The sequence below is a fragment of the Silurus meridionalis genome, chromosome 9, assembly GCF_014805685.1.
Source record: "Silurus meridionalis isolate SWU-2019-XX chromosome 9, ASM1480568v1, whole genome shotgun sequence".
Lineage (NCBI taxonomy): Eukaryota > Metazoa > Chordata > Actinopteri > Siluriformes > Siluridae > Silurus > Silurus meridionalis.
Window position 1 is genome coordinate 18,305,422 of NC_060892.1, and position 16,860 is coordinate 18,322,281.

At 38.2% G+C, this 16,860-nt stretch overlaps 2 protein-coding genes across 4 annotated transcripts in view; both read right to left on the bottom strand.

Annotated features, from left to right (window-relative positions):
* Positions 1-8,734, bottom strand: part of arid3a (AT rich interactive domain 3A (BRIGHT-like)) — a 30,269-nt gene extending 21,535 nt beyond the window's left edge. Inside the window, exon 1 of one of the 2 annotated variants that reach the window (XM_046857930.1) lies at positions 7,618-8,734. The gene's annotated coding sequence lies outside the window, so the exon portion shown is untranslated. Of the gene's footprint in view, positions 1-7,159; positions 7,261-7,617 lie in introns of those variants that run through there. The other variant, XM_046857931.1, reaches the window with a different exon arrangement.
* Positions 8,735-9,286: 552 nt separating this feature from the next.
* On the bottom strand, positions 9,287-16,572 carry LOC124391389 (G-protein coupled receptor 54-like). 2 transcript variants are annotated; one of them, XM_046857933.1, is made up of 6 exons: positions 15,784-16,572; positions 14,122-14,246; positions 12,236-12,371; positions 11,074-11,312; positions 9,941-10,296; positions 9,287-9,558 (listed from the first exon to the last, which is right to left on the bottom strand). In XM_046857933.1, exons 1-5 carry the CDS (start codon positions 15,995-15,997, stop codon positions 9,949-9,951), a joined length of 1,062 nt encoding a protein of 353 aa, XP_046713889.1. In that variant the 5' UTR covers positions 15,998-16,572; the 3' UTR covers positions 9,287-9,558; positions 9,941-9,948. The 2 variants fall into 2 exon arrangements, with proteins under 2 accessions (XP_046713889.1, XP_046713888.1); XM_046857932.1 differs by having other exon boundaries at positions 9,287-10,296.
* Positions 16,573-16,860: the final 288 nt, after the last annotated feature.

The following is a 16,860-nucleotide window of genomic DNA, read 5'->3' on the forward strand; positions in this document are numbered from 1 at the left end:
TGGTCTGAAACACCCAAAAATGATGACACTGAATTACAGTGTACAGACCTTTTCCAAAAAGTGCACCAAATCTAGGTTTTTATACTTCGGCATCTGCACAGTGTCTATTCCGAGGCCGTCCTTCAGCAAGATTGGTGCTGTTTTACACTGTTTTCCAAAGCGTGTTAAAACTTGCTAGCTCTGCACAAGCTGATTTCATCACCTCTAGGTGATGTGACACTGCCGAGATCTTAACTAACAACGCTATAAGTATTACCCAGTCCTCCTTATCTGTACGCCTGTTGCGTAGGAGAGGCAATATGTAACGTCGGTGTACGCTAGCATGAGTCATCGCTCAAGACTACACCAGAAGAGCAGAACGCTTCCGATGTAATAAATAGTAAACTGAAATGAAAGAGATGTAAATATGGAAGGATTTGCGCATTGAACTATTTACCGTCCGTATTAACCGATTCCCTTTAAAACCCCGCCCCAATCACCCATCTTATATTAGTGAATATTTAAAATCCCTTAATGTGATACAAAATCTACCAAATTTTGTATGTTCAATATACAAAAAAAAAAAAAAAAAAAAAGCATTTCTTTTTGATCAAGAGGGGGAAAAGAAGATTTTAGACTAAACATTTAATCAGTGAACGATGACGTGCCAAATCTGGAAATACGTCAGCAATGTTGACATTAGACATCATATCAAAGATGTACTGTTATGGGTTGTTGGTTTTTTTTTCTCTATCTGTTTACAACACATTACTGTGGAATCATCGAAAATCCACTGTTTGACTGCTGCTGGCATGCATTTTCCGAACAGTAACGCCATTATGGCGTACTCACGTATTCCACCTAAATGAGTAATTGCTCGTTTTCCCGTCTTTGTCAGGTTACTGCTTCTGAGCGATTAAATTGTTTATCACGATTTTCTCAAGTTGTAAATTGCAAACAGAGGGTGTGTGTTTGTGTGTGTGCGCGTGTGTGTGGAGGGGGGTGTCAATGAAACACGAGGCTCCTATCGGCTGCACATTCGCTGTTGAGCTCATTTTAAACCCTAGATATTTAAGGCCATCTGTGGCTGCGTGCATTCTGTGTAAATGACAGTTTTGCACAAAGCACGCTTGTCAACTGCGAGCTGAAACAAAAATGCCAATCAAGACCAATCGTTCCTGTTTTTTGACTCGCGTTATTCCTAACATGCAATTACGCACGTGTTTACTTCACTCTTCCAGGAGTCCTACTGAAAAAAAAAGAAAGAAAAAAAAAAAGTCGTGGCCAATAATTATCAAAAACAAAAAAAAACCTAATTGAAATGATAGTTTTGTGTAGTACAATCAGAGCATTAATGTAAATGACTTTCTCTCTTGAAGATTTTTTTCTTTTGGTATTAATGCCATGTTGGATAAAAGTGGAACAGTGATCTGTTGAGAAAGCGTGCTAATGCATCTTCCTATACCACGAAAAAGAACACGAACGTGGAGAGATTGTGAGATCTGAGCAAACAGGGGGCGAGAGATAAGCAAAGTGCTAAGGGTCTAATTCCACCCATATACAGACCCAAATCCGCATCCAATAAGCTCTACTACAGCGCAAACGCACACAGCAAGTAGCAAAAACATGGAATTAATGGACAACACAAACACACACACACACACACATGTGCTTGCACAGAGAAACTCTATTTGACCAGACAGAGTGGCCTTTTTCAGAAAATCCACAGCTCAGACAAAAATAAGGTTCTAAACAGGGATCTAATTATGGCATGTGGATATTAAATAAAGACTGAGTGATGCCGGCTAAATCAGTCGCTGAATGTTTGCCATGTTGGCTGGTTTGCAAAGGCCTACTGTTCTTTGTTTACACCAGTCACTCAGCCCTGCTTTTACGAACAGGATGCAACGTCACAGGCTTTCACAGCACTCTTAACCAGAGAGCCATGCTCAGCCGCCAGACACAATGAGAAACGCAGCCACAGCACTACAAAGCGGTACGTGAGAGTAGAAAAAAAAAAAATGACATCAAACAAAATAAAATCCCCTTTCATTCACTTCACTCAAGTGACAGAAAGCGTACAGTAGCCTCCCACGTTCCTGCAACTGAAATACTCACAGTAGCTTTAAAAAGAAAGAAAAAAAAAGGAGTTAGTGATTTAGATGATTACTGCTACATGCTACAATCAAGAACAGAGAGTACTGAATCTGCCTCTCGAGCTAATCTGATTAACAAAGCTAGCCAAGCATACGCTCAGTAATCTAATTTACACAGATCTTATCTTTGGACATTTTTTGGCAGAACATGGATTTTGTCATGAAGCGTGCCATCGATGGGGCTCTCCGTCAGAGGGTTTAAAACCTTGAAATAAGGTTCAAACGAATTAAACAGGAGCCCCGAAACATTTTGCTCAAAAAATACACACAGGAACACTTTGTTCATTGAGCGGAAAACAGACATGTAAACTTGAGGCAGAAAAACTACCTCGAGAAACGGAACCTGCCTCTTTTTTTTTTTTTTTTTTTGGTTGGGGGAAGGGGGGATCTCCTGTTATCTCAAAACACTGTAGCTTCTTGCTGTAAATATGCACCAAAAAAAACTTCCACGTGTGACTAGTACAAGCATGTGTGTGTGCGATGAAGAAATCTTCATTTATTATATGAACATATTTTACAACTTTTTTGTTGCCTATGCGGCAAAAACCTTTTTCGACGATAACCTTTAATTTAAGCAGCCAAGTTATAAGAAATTGTTCTGGATTCTTAACAAAATAAACAATATATGATACAACATTAGCTTTAAACCATTTATGAAAAAAACCTCCTGCTTTTTAATTGATTTCTAATCAATTATATTGATGATATTAAAAAGTCTTTAGTAATCAGACCATACGAAGCGTTTGAAGCGGGGTCGTCTGAATGCGCTGCTTTTTATTCTCAACAATGGACTCGAGAACTTAAGGCAAGAAGAGAAATAATTTGGGTTGCTAAAGAGACCAAAACATTTTACGAATCGCAGCCTAGAGAGGTAATAATTGTGTTTTTCGCGTATTTCTTTCTTTTTCATGGACCAGGAAAGACACTGTTACTGTGGTTAATGTGACAACAATATGGCACGGACATTTCCAATTCCGGTTCTGCCGGCTTTGTTACGATGCAATCAGCCACTTTCAACAGAGTTAGAAGATGGAGGTTTAGAGAACACGTCGCAATCGGAGAGAAACGAATGACAATTACAACACAAGAGGGCCATTACCACGGGCAGAGGTGTAATTATTGCTGCTTAAAACAACTAAATTTGAAAGGCTAAAAGCTGGGAAACGGTTTCACCTGTAAGCTCGAGCTCTTTTCCATCACCCTCATTCATGAAGCCTTTTCAGACAATTCAATGCAAGTTCTCCTAAACTAATATCCGAAAAGCTATACCCTAGTCTACTGAGCAAGCCTGTGATCTATAAACAAAAATTTGACCACACGATTCATGTTTAGTCTCAATTTGCTGTTATAATATCCTCTATTCTTCTAGGAAGATGGTCCACTAGTACTAGCACACTTTTTAGTGTGCTTGTAGAGATTTGGTGCGATTTGAGGAGATGGAGTCCAGTCAAAACTCCAATTTGTCCCAATGGTTACAATTGGGTTTAGATCAGAGCTCTATAGCAGGCCAGTGAAGATCTTCCACTCCATCCAATGTAAAACCATATCCTCATGCAGCTGGCTTGGTGCACAGGGGTAACATAAGCCTGCACCCCTCAACATTGTTTATCATTGTTTACCCAGATGAGGATCGGTTCCTCTCAAGGTTTCTTCCTTATGCCATCTCGAGGAGTTTTTCTGTGCCACAGTCGCTACTGGCTCACTCATCAAGAACAAACTTATTCACTCTTTCCTACAACGTTGTCTCAAAGTAGCTGTACACGGATAATGACCATTGTTAAAAATTTATTTAATTGTGCCGGATGGAAAAATTCAAGTGTCCCACTTTTGTCCATATGGTGTGTTTTATAGATTTGAAAAAAATTATGATTATAATATTATATAACACTGTATATATACACACACATATATATATATATATATATATATATATATATATATATATATATATATATATCACACACACACACACACACACACACACACACACACGTTTTATGTAGCATCAAGGTTCTGGAGGAACATTGTCTCATTTCACTGTGTACTGCATCAGCTATTTAGGGTTGAGATGACTAAGCTTCTTGATTTTATATATTATATCACATACATACATACATATACACACACACATATACATATACATACACATACACACACTGATGGTGTGTAACCACATAATGAATGACATTTGCTTGCAGAAAATTTAACATCAGCTGGAAGCTACTCCTTTTGTGTGGCATGCTCCCAATAAATAAAATCACTGCCTTGTGCCGGAGTGTTTCTTGGCAGGAACACAGGCATACTGTGCCAAAACCTTCAAATTTGGATTATTTTAGTCAGAGCCAAACCACTCCACTTCCTTCTGCAGCAGTAAAAACATGCTCCCACCTTAATTACCATTAATATTCTCCTTCAAGTGTAAATCGTCTGGTATTTGGCACTGCCGATGTATTATATGTTATCATACAATATTCAAATATAGAGAATTATTATCTATACACTAACAACCAACCAATCAACGAGCTGCTGGAGCAGAAATATGACACCTTCTTCCTGGTAACACGCCAAGTGGAAACCTGTTTGGCCAGCATGATTTAAGATAGGCAATAAATATAATTAATAAATAATACTAATTTGAAAAGAAATCAGATTAGCTTGACAGGAGCGGATTGTGATTGTCACAGATATTAAAAACAAGATCAGGGATATAAAGAACCTCGGGGGGAAAAGCCAAAAAATAATGTTCTCGCACGCCGGTTCTTATTATTACATAATACCGCACCCTCCACCCTTTGTCTTTAAAACGGGGTGAATATTAAAACAAAAACAACAAAAAACACTTTTGGCTAAGAAACAAATACTATGTAAACACGTTTTTCCTCCTCAGCTGCTTGACTTATTTGAATAACAAAGTCGGATTGGGCAAAAGTGCTTTAGTTAAATTTTTTAGCTGTCAGAATGAAATTCCTCAATTAAAGCGATTCTCACTCGGGTCGAGTCCCCTTCAGCTGTACCTGTCTCAGTCAGTCAGTTATTCACAATGCTACCCTTTTTCAGTCATTACTGTAGCTTATATCTCATTGGAATGCCCTATAGATACATGTTTGCCTCAGACTTGGATCCCTCACACATTGACTTCTCACTTACGTTACGAATCATGTTCATGTACCCGCAGACTTTTCAGGAAATGATCGCATGAGGACAGAATGGTCCAGAATCAATCTTACGAAGAGATATCGCGAAGTCAAATCAGGGGTCAGGAGTGGATTTCTCAATGTGTAATTAAAGAAGATCCCTGGGCCAAAAACAAAACAAACAAAAATAAGCCCAGGTGTGGCTGAGATTAAACCATTTGCACGAAACATCGCAATGCTGAGAAGCCAGCAAATAACTTCGGAGATATATAATGTGAAAAATATTTTGTATATCCTAAGCGTATAATGTCCAGATTTGGCTGTAATCGTTTGGTTTGTTCTACTTCTTATTTACGTATTCCTATTTGCTCGCTATTTAGCAGAGCGTGGTAGAAGTTTGACTTGTGGCAGAAATGTCGCCGTTATTAAAAAGGACGTGGCTGACATTTGAATCTATTCCATGCGTCGCTGCACAAACAAGTCTTGTAGGGAGAAGTATGCACTTTTAACAAGGCACGCCATTTATTAGACTGCCTTCATTATGCACCCCGGCTCTTAAAGACCTCAACTTGATCTCTGGCCACACGCTCCTAATCCAGCGAGATCCAGTCACAGACACATGCCTTGTTTCACATGGAAACTTCAATTTTGAAACCCTGTTTGGGGAAATTTTTCTTTTTACGATTGAGTTTAAATTTTAAGGGAGGACAAATGTTATACAGTATAATATATATATATAGATTAAAAAAAGAGAAAGAGGCAGAAGAAATATATTCAGCTATAAATTCTCTCTCATTAGCTGCTATTCCTGGCAAACAACAAAATAACAACTACGTAATCATATGTTTCATACAACAGCACCAAGGCGGCACCAGGTACCCAATCACTGTATTTACAGCAGCTGGAACATAGTGAGGTTTCCTAAGAAAGGGGGAAACTACGTCACCTTGGTCAAAAGCTCTCAAAATGACATTGAGGGAACGTGACACCAAAACCTGACTCATGATTATTTTCAGGGGTGTTAAGAAGCATTCTCGGCATCCTCGTGTCTAAATGTTTATCTGAAAAAAGGAAAAAGAAAAATCTGCCTCGCCAAATCAGACATCTCTGATGAAACACTTTGATCAAGAAATGTAAAAGAACAAAAAAAAAAAAAAAGAATGTGGGGGGGAAACGTAAGAAAGAAACAAAGAATTCATAGATGCATAACTGGAATGTGCTCCTGACTGAAGCCATTATATTTTGCTCATTAAACTTTGCAGGAAGTAAGCAAATAGTTACATGTATACTGACACAACAAACAATTCCTATTCGCTTTCCTAATTAGATTAAAGAGTGCAATCAGGACTAAAAATACTGCACATTTACTAATTGGGAGATTATATTACTCATGCAATAAATAGACTCTGACGTGTGTGTGTGTGTGTGTGTGTGTGTGAAATTGCCAGAAGTAAAGGCAGCCAGACCACGTGGTGATCACATACATCTCTTTAGGGCTTCCTGCCATTCTGTTCTTGTGTTTACTACAAATTGCGTCAAATGAACCCCAATTATCGCGAGATTTCACACAGTAAATCCCGATATCTATATTCTATACGTTACAGCATTTCGTTCACACGTTCAAGCTTTTTTTTTTTTCCTCCTTTTTCTTTATCTACTACAACTTCACACCATGTTTCATGATATTTTTGTTTTGTGCAAAACACAACCAATAATCAATTAGTCCACTTCCCTAAAGTGAAGAACTCGGTGATTAAAAACACGGTCTATAGATTGAATTCTCTGTCGTTCAAACAAACAAACAAACAAACATACAGTCTTCGGTCTCTAGACTGGTTTTGTTTTTTTTTTTACCTTTATTACGGTCCTCTATAATAAGATGCTACAAACCTCTGATATTTAATAAACAGCCCGGAGTAAAAGCTCTGGTCGACCACTTCGTGCTGGTCTGCAGGGCAGAGGTGGATAAATATATCGACTCTCCAAAAACCGCTTACTATCGTAGGAAGTTGGTCGTGTGTCAAAATAGTACAGCAGTAAAACCATGCTGCCTAAAACTCCTAAATACTGTTCACACATTTCTCACGGCTTAACCCTTTTATTATGAATATTATTATTATTGGATGTTTTTTTTTTTATTAAACCATTGCAACCGATTCGCATTTTATTGCTACCAAGCAACTGCTCGAAATATACATACAATACATACAAAATAACAAACGCTACTTTATTAACGCTCAAATAGGATTACCGAAATAAAAACATTTAGAAAGTGATTTTTTAATAATAATAATTACAAATAATAATAATATACTAATAGTGATTAAATAAATAAAAAAAACATTTACCAGTTGAGCTTCCGTTTTGTTTGTCGGACTCCAGGGAACCGGAAGAAACGTTCCTGATTTCCCGGGGAGGAACGGAGCAGGGCGCACAGCACGCGCTGCGCTTTACACACTACAGGCCTGAAACACAGCTTCGCGGCTCACCATCTCCGAGTAACACAACGTTAATTCGCTTTAATTGCAACCTACGAGATAATTCGGTCGCATTGAGGCATCTTTGACTAATCCGAGGTGTGTCCACACTGCCGTTGAGTCAAATCATTGGTCGACAAACAGCATTCAGATGCAAATTCCAAACCCGTGAATCAGAGAGGCCAACCTTTACTCACAACTAGGGCACGTCTGCAAATTACAGATTTGAGTGTTAAATGGGGGGAAGTATCGCGTACATTATCGTGTCAATGGATTTCTACACACAGATATTTATGTCAGGATTCGTAAAAAACGAGTAGATTCGTGATTTCTTTTCTATTATGTAGACCACACAAAGTATCTAATGGTTACTTCTTTACGTTTAACGTTTTATATTAGAGCCCTAATTTTGAGATGTTCCCTAGATGCCAAGCTTGGAGCCTTTTCTATCAGTGTTCGTAAAAGTGTAATGGAACCTTGTCAATTATGTTAATTAATCCTTATAACATCAATAGAGTTTTATTACATTTAGTAAACAAAAAAAAAAGCAAGACGAATTGAATTTTGTAATTTTTATTTAAAAATAATTGATTTCACAAGGTACTAAACAAATGCACACTTAAACACAATTACGTATTATTATTATTATACAATAGAACACAAAGGTTGCTTTATGTTGGGTTCTGAGCTTGACATTTATATCGGATGTCTTTATTCTTGGACAAAAGAATACATCCATTATCAGTGGCAAAGATACACAGAGCCACTGTGTCTGTATTTTTAATTGCATGGCAATTGTTTATAATTTTTTTTTAAGGGATATGTTTAAAATGTTTGTTCACTGTACATGTTTTGTGAAATCCTTTTATTTTTATGTGATTTAGAGGGAATGCCTCAATGGGTGGGTTGGCATTTTTTATTTGTATTGATGTCTTTTTGTACAATAACATTCTATAACTTGAACTAAAAAAAAGTAAAAAAAAAAAAAAGCACATGTAAATCACAGAAAATTGGTGGTGAGAGAAAGAAAAAAAAAAAACCTTATTTATTCAATATCACTGAGTAACTTTGTGGTCAATCTGAAATCGAGCCCAGGGAACAGTGTGCTTGAGATAGGAGTACATCCAGTCCACATGGCACAATGTATACACATTTTAAAACTCCTTAGGATGATATATTTGAACTAATACACCTAATTAATTGCATTGGGCAGGTGGGAGAACACTGGGGAACCCTGAAGAAACCCACATTAAAATGGTGATCATGTGCACAGACAGATAAATAAAGGATAAATAAATTCTTTTGAGTTTTTTAACACAGAAAATACATGTTATTTATCGGAAACAAGTTTTTCTTCATTTTTATATAATTATTCTGGGATTTAGTTTACTTTACCATGAGAAAGCAATTATAAATGTTATGGTTTCTGATTCTCAGCTATTAATGAGCTTTGTTGGGTGTTATGGCTCCACCTAGTGGAGAGTTGGATAAATGAATGAGTCAAGAATAAATAGTAAATGATTGATACAAATAAATTCCATATTTACAGCTGATTGTTTATCCGTTTAAAATTCTGCAGCATTATTTCCAACGAGTTCATGAACATATATGCAAACGAATACAAAAACAACAGATCTGCACAGAAATATAGACAAAATAATATATTTCTGATATACTAAAGATAAACAGCAGATTTCACAGGTAAATAATGTTATTTAAGACAGAGATTTCTGAAACCAGACAAAAAAATAAACAGTCATGTTATTTCACATATAGCGATATCCATGTCTCACAGTATAAATATCCATTTCATTTGTTTTTCAGGATTTTTAAACACTATTTAAACATTATTATCTGTATATTAGTCCGTACTGTTTGAGGTAACCCAAGTAGAAGTTCTGATGTCCAGTGGCATTATATTGTCTTCTTCCTCCACATAGTGATCAGTGCAATAACCCTATCTGGTTTAAAAGCATTCCCTTTATATAATTAGATTTAATCATAGAAATAAATAAAGCATAATACAAAGAGAAGCTGACATATGTAAAAAATCTTAAACCTAAACATTATGAATCTAAAAATAGAAGCTACTGTCTGTAGTTGTAAAAGAAATAATAATAAGAAAACAAAAAGCTGTTTTCTCTATGTCCCTACAAGGTTAAAAGTCTCCCTACACACACACACACACACACAAGATCTCCTCTACGACACATAATGCATCTCTGTGTTTCCGTTAGCGTTTGGCTGTTGGGTGACAGTTACCCTCTGTTTGAAACAACATTGACAGGTTTTCTTGAAGGCCTTGCGAAAATTGGCCCCCATGAAGGCGTAGACAATGGGATTGATGCATGAGTTGCTGTAGGACATGCAGTGTGCCCATATCTTTACTTTGTAAGTGTAGTAGTCCTGACGGAAGTGCGGGCTGAACGCCTGTGCCAGAATGAACAGCTGGATGGGCCCCCAGCACAGAATAAACAGCTGTACAATCACCAGCACCATACGGGATACTTTCGCTCTTACAGCAGCACTGCGCTCGGTCTGAACCTGGAGCTGATAAACCACAGATTTGCAGTAATATTTAAGAGACTTGTTTGAAAAAATCCAGATGTTTAGAAACTTCTAGAAATGCCTTGAATTTGGCTGTGGATGAGTCAATGCAAGCGGATTCATTATAATCCTTTAAAAGGTACTTCTTTTGCCTCTTTAATGCATAAAGTGATCAAATCTGCAGTTGAAAGTTGTCCAGACGGTGCACTATAAAGCTGTCAGCAGGCATTCCTACTACCAGTTGCCATAGTAACTTTTATCAGCGGGTGGAACAACTTACATTCCACTTTCTAGAAAAAAATCAGGAGACGGATCACATGTTCTCTCCTGCGTTCACTCCTATAGGGAGTAGCACTCCATATTTGCATAAACTTTCCTCTGTTTTGCTGACTCAAAAGACACACCCCAGAAACAGTTCTGGCCCTTCCACATCGAGTTGCTGTATGTGAATGTTGCTTTAGGTTTTACTGTGGTTGAAACTTTTTCCAAAAATACAAAGCAAGTGTAGCAGCCTGGAGTCACTGGTGATAAAAACCCATCCAGTGCAACTTGTTATTAAAAACACTTTCTTAATTGGATTATTATTATACCAGCAACACATAATGCTGCCTGTCTGGTCAAGCCAACATGCACATTTCACTTATCAGATAGAAATACATGGAAAATTTACACAAATCCGTAGAAGTAAAACACATATTTCATAATGCAAAGGTTTTCATTGTTGTACATCCACATTGCTATCCCACAGCTGTCTTCCTTATAAATATGCAAATTTCTCACCTGATAATTGTTATCAACAGGCTCCACGGCTGGCCGGCCCATCTGGTGCAACATGGCCAGATAACACACACAGATTGTCACCAGTGGGAGCATGTAAACAGCAAGGAAGTTGTACAGGATGAACGCTTTCTTGTGAGTTGTAGTGGGAAAAATCTCAGTGCAGAATACTTGAGGGCCAAACCATTCTCCAGGTAAAGTCCTAGTGTACAGTGGCACTGGCAGGGACACCAAGAAAGATCCTAAACACAGGACACAACAAGTGAAAAAGTATATAAACCCTCTATCAGAAATCTCTCAGTCAGATCATTTTAAATCTCCACCCGTAATAGGTCACGGCAAGGGGACCTAAAGAAGGATACAACAGCCACCTTGACTTACTGATACTGTTTAAATATCTATTCAGTACTGAAAGGAAAACTCCACTCTGAAACAGTTCACATTTAGGATCCCTTTAGTGTGCAGGATATATGTCACACGATCATGGTTGGTACCCCCCCTCCCGCTCCCAAAAAAAGGGGTAAATGGAAGAATTACACTACATGCAATGGCGCCCCCATGTGAAGCGCCCCTACGCACTGCATACTGTATATATATATATATATATATATATATATATATATATATATATATATATATATATATATATATACTGCATACTCCAGTTGCAGTTGCACCTCTCATTGGGAGATCCTGTAGAAATAACATTTAATAGGACAAATCGGTTTTGTATTTAGCACCAAAAAACAAGACAGAGCGCCATTTTTTTGCATGAGTCAGCAATGTTGAAAGCGATAGTCATGTCAATGTAAAAATCAATCAACTAGTTCATGATCTATTAGGTGACAAGCATAACAGATCTGACAGCAGCGTTGAGGAAAGTTTATCAGGATGAGGTTTTCGAGCAGAACGTAGAAGATCTGGACAAGTTAAAGGATTAAAGCGAAGGCTAAATCTCGATCATTCCTATGCACCACTTTCAGGAGGCAGTCAAACAGCATTGTGGGTAATGTAGGAAAACATCAAACCAACCCTACGTTATTCCTGTTAATGGCTGTCCCATTCAATATAAAGATTATAATGGATGCTGTTCAGGATGGATTTTTCCTTCAGTGTTAATTAGCAGTCTAGTGAAATCATGCCGAGTTAGGAAAAATCTGCAGACCTATCCAGATTCCCAGATTCACCATGGTGGCAACTCTTGGTGTGCGACACTGCAAGGAGCGCAACGGGTACACCGTGACGTACCAACGATCCACACTCATCACTGTCAGGGTTACACACGTGGCCTGTGCAGATACCTATCACATACATATACAACACTGGTGACTAGGGCTGTTAGGGAGGAAAACATTCTTTGTAGTTATTTGACATTTTGAGGTTCCTTACACACTTTGGAATTATGCTCAAGCATGAGACCATATTCTCTTGAGTACTAATGTGTACAATAAGCAAAATGAAATATGTACTGTATTATTCATGGTGTACAATCATTTCGTCTCTGTATACCAACAAAATAGATTTGAAATTAAGCAGTCAAGATGTGTATTAAAGTGTAGACAAGATACCGCATTAACTCTTCAGGCATTACATTTATGTGGGAGTGTGGCTGAGTGCTGGTTTGTGAATGGAGGATGAGGCTGAGGGAGACAAATGGTAAGAATCGCACACCTGCTGGGAATGTATCTAATCGGTGTTCTCTTTTGCAGTAAGCAGGGAAAAAGGATAAGAGAAGTGAAAGAAAGACGTGTGTGTGCGTTGCTGAAAGTGCAAAGATCAAATAAAGAAACCTGGTTTTACTGAAACTGGTTGCCGCCACACTGTTCTTCCTTCACCTGAACCGTTTTCTCCCCTACGCTGGTGCCAAAACCTGGGAAGGAAAGCAGGGTACACCCCCATGAAGTCTTTGCCACTGGGTGAGCCAGTAAAGGCACTTTTCAAGCTCCAGCAGACACAACACCAGGCCCTCCTTCAGGTGCGCGCTAAGCAAGAACAACAGTTCCAGGAGCTGATCCACACCCAGGCAGGCAGGGGACCGGAAGGCATTCTGGAGCGCGCCGGGCTGGCAAAAAGCTCCCGCCACCCCGACGCCTGTGGCTACCATCCTTCTTAACAAGATGGAGATGGTGCCAAGGCATTCCAGGAGCTTGTCAAGCGTGTGGCCACCACCAGGAAATGGCCGGATTGGAGCAAGTGGGACAAACCCCAGCGCAGCACAGACAGTGTTTGTGAGGCCGGCTGGTCATTCACGTTCGCTCAGCAGCTCCGCCACACCTGCCCGAAGTGGCTGCAGAATGAGGACCGGAGTGAACAAGATCCTCAATCTCATCGTGCAGAAGCAGTTAGTCGTGCAGTTCTTTCGCAGTTCATCATGATGGAGCAGTTTGTTGTGCGGCTTCTGAGGACAGCAGAGTGAGTCCAGTGCCAGCATTCGGCGTTGGAGGATAAGGCGATCCAGCGGTTGGAATCACAAACAGATCCTGACTGATCAAGGCACGACTTTTATGTTATACGCATACTTTACAGATTATTGTGGATCAAATCGATTCATACTAGCGTCTATCATCCTCAGACCGACAGCTTAGTGGAGCTTTGAACCCTCAAGAATATGATTCAGAAGTTTGTGCACGGAGATGCACGGAACTGGGATAAATGGCTTGTAAGGTTTAATTTGAAATGTCTCTGTTCTCAGTCATGTTTTCTCATCCACGTTAACCCCATACATCCTGTTGCCTTCTGTCTTGCACACTTTTACCTTGTTAAAATGATACACCAGTGGTAGATTGAAAAAGCCCCGCAATAACAAGAAATAGTTTAAAGGGCTAAAAACGGCGCGCAAAAAACATTGATCATGTCACCAAATAGTAAATGAAAAGAGTTGGATCAGCAAAAAGAGTCGGTTCCGCTGCTCTCGTGGGCTTTGGCTCAAATAAAGCGCACGCTCAGCAAAGCACCAGTACACCGGTGCAGAATATATATGAACAGAACCACAGCTGTTTAAAAAAAAAGCAATTTTTTTTGCAACTGAAAAATGAAGCATCGGTGACTAACCTGCTGAATGTAACTGACAAATTTACACATGAAATCTCCAAAGATCCAGCTCGGTAACGGATAAAGCACAGCAGTGAAAGGTACACAGCAGACCAGAAAGGTGATGTCTGTCATCGCCAGGTTCGCTGCAGAAAAAAAAAACATCATCTTCTTAGTCAGCCTTAGGTTTAGTTTAAGAGGGAATAGAAACGGTGCAATAAATCAACAGATATTAAACAGCATTAAATCTCAGCCTAAATAGAAAACACAGTGTCCACATTTTCAGTCCTACCTAGAGTTCATATCCAAATCACTCAAACATTACAAACCTTCTACACACACTTCCAAATTTTATATATATATATATATATATATATATATATATATATATATATATATATATATATATATATTTTTTTTTTTTTTTTTTACACATTTTTACATACTGTCTGTAAACAGTTTATTTAAATTTTTACACTTTTATAACCACAATTGCACATCAACAACACATGTCCAATGTATAGTATAAGTCCTGCTAACCTGTTATATTAATTATAAAAAAGACTAAGTCTTGTCTATTGCTCTTTTGACACCAGACATTCTCTCTCTCTCTCTCTCTCTCTCTCTCTCTCACTTACTCACTCTGCATGCCCATTTTACTCACAAATTAAATTTTTAATCATAGTTTAGACTTGAATATTTGTGTGTGTGTGAGACAAAGACGTAAGGTCTGCCACCAAAACAAAATGCCCCAAATACTCGAGGATGATTCTACCCCCTAAAAGTTTAACGCATCAAACATCTGGCCAAATCTACCAATGAGGATATCCTGTCCCTTTCTTCAGTTCAGACCTGCCTGATTCATCATGATGTTCTACTACTCAGTGCTGCTGAAGATGGCTCCACATTACAGCAGAGGACAAAACTCATGAACCATGAGGACGGATTTGGACTGTAATTAATGTACTCAGTCCGCTACTGCGGATTTGGACTGCATTTGCCATTAACTATTTTACACTCATGTGTCCATCAGTGAACAGCTGCTAACCTCAATGGTGTTATTTAAACTACAACGAAAAGGCTGGTTCCTCTCAAGGTTTCTTTCTAATAGCAGATTTTTCTCACTAATGTTACCACTGGCTCTCTCATTAGTAATCAATCTTGGAATAAACTTCTAGGGACTAATTTATACATTTATAATCTATATTTTTATTTCAATGCAAATTGTTATGCAAATAAAATTGAATTGAAATGAACATCAACACTGCTGTATATTAACACATGATGTTTCAGCTTTCCACAATATTAGGTACAGTCAGTGATACACCTTGCTTTTGTGTTTCTTTAATTGTTCGAAAGGCTAATTATTATTGTTCGCATTTCTTACCTTTATTATTCGATTCAAATGATTTCTGGCATTGGATCTTTGTACTGAGATTATTCTGCATATACTGCCTTCATATTCTGTCTAGAGTGCCTTGAATTTTTATTACATTTAAAAAATTGTTTTTACTATTTATACTACTATTTTATTCAATTTATGAATGGATTTATTTTATTACTTTGTGCATGCTCTGTTGATATAAACGTACGTTTATTTGTCATTTGCAACAAACAAATTTGCACGTGCAAATCTGAAAAACGTAAATAAATAAATAAACAAACTGACACCAAAATTCTTACCTATATAGATATTGGTCGCCGTCCACATTTTCTTGTGTTTGGAAATGACGTACAGGACAAGTGCATTTCCATGTATACCCAGCAGCATGATGACAGCGAAGACCAGAGGCACAAGCCAGGCATCCACCAGGAAGGGCAATGCAGTGAGCACCTCTTCCTCACACACTGCCGGAGCAGCACATGAGCCGTTGCTGGAATTCACCGACTCGTTCATTGTAAACTTTTTTGACCCCTAACTTGCAATAAAATATTGCGTAGTAATTGATGCACCACTCCTATACAACAGCAATAGTATTAGTAGTAGCAGCGCCATATCAGCAGAATGCACTAGTGTGCTGGCGCTCTCGGCTGAGCGCGCGCTTTATTTGAGCTAAAGCGCACGAGAGCAGCTGAACCGATTCTTTTTGCTGATCCGACTCTTTTTGTTCACCGGCACCTCCCCAAACGAATCACTTGGTTCCAGTGTATTGCACATGTTAGAATAAACTCATGAAACTTCATTACAAACAAAGATGGGGAGTAAAAGTACAAATACTTCGTTATTGTACATAAGTAACTTTTTCTGGTATCAGTACTTTACTTCACTATTTATTAACTTTTTTACTTTTACTCATCACATTTTTACACAAATATTTGTACTTTCTACTTCTTACATTTTCAAAACAGACTCGTTCTTCAGTTTTAATCTATTTGTTGATTTCATTTCCTCGCTCTCACACATCACAGACGTCCTTTCTTTACCCAGATATAAAATAAATAAATAACAAATACCGTAAAATTGTTTTTAATCAATAAACATTTTTAGTTTTAGTGATGCGCCAAGTCTCAAATCAGCACCAAAATCGGAACTTTTTTTCCCGTCACTGTCATCTCTCTTCATGGACACGTAAATTAAACAACCTGAATCTCAGTAAATACCTGCCTCACAAACATAATAAATATACAAATCGAAAGCTTAAATGCCTACAAATTAAAATAAACAAATAAAATCGAAATATTCTCTGATATTGTAATCCGTTTGAAAGTTAAAAGATGTACAGTTTCTCCGGTATCACCTGATTAACCGTCCGTGTGGAA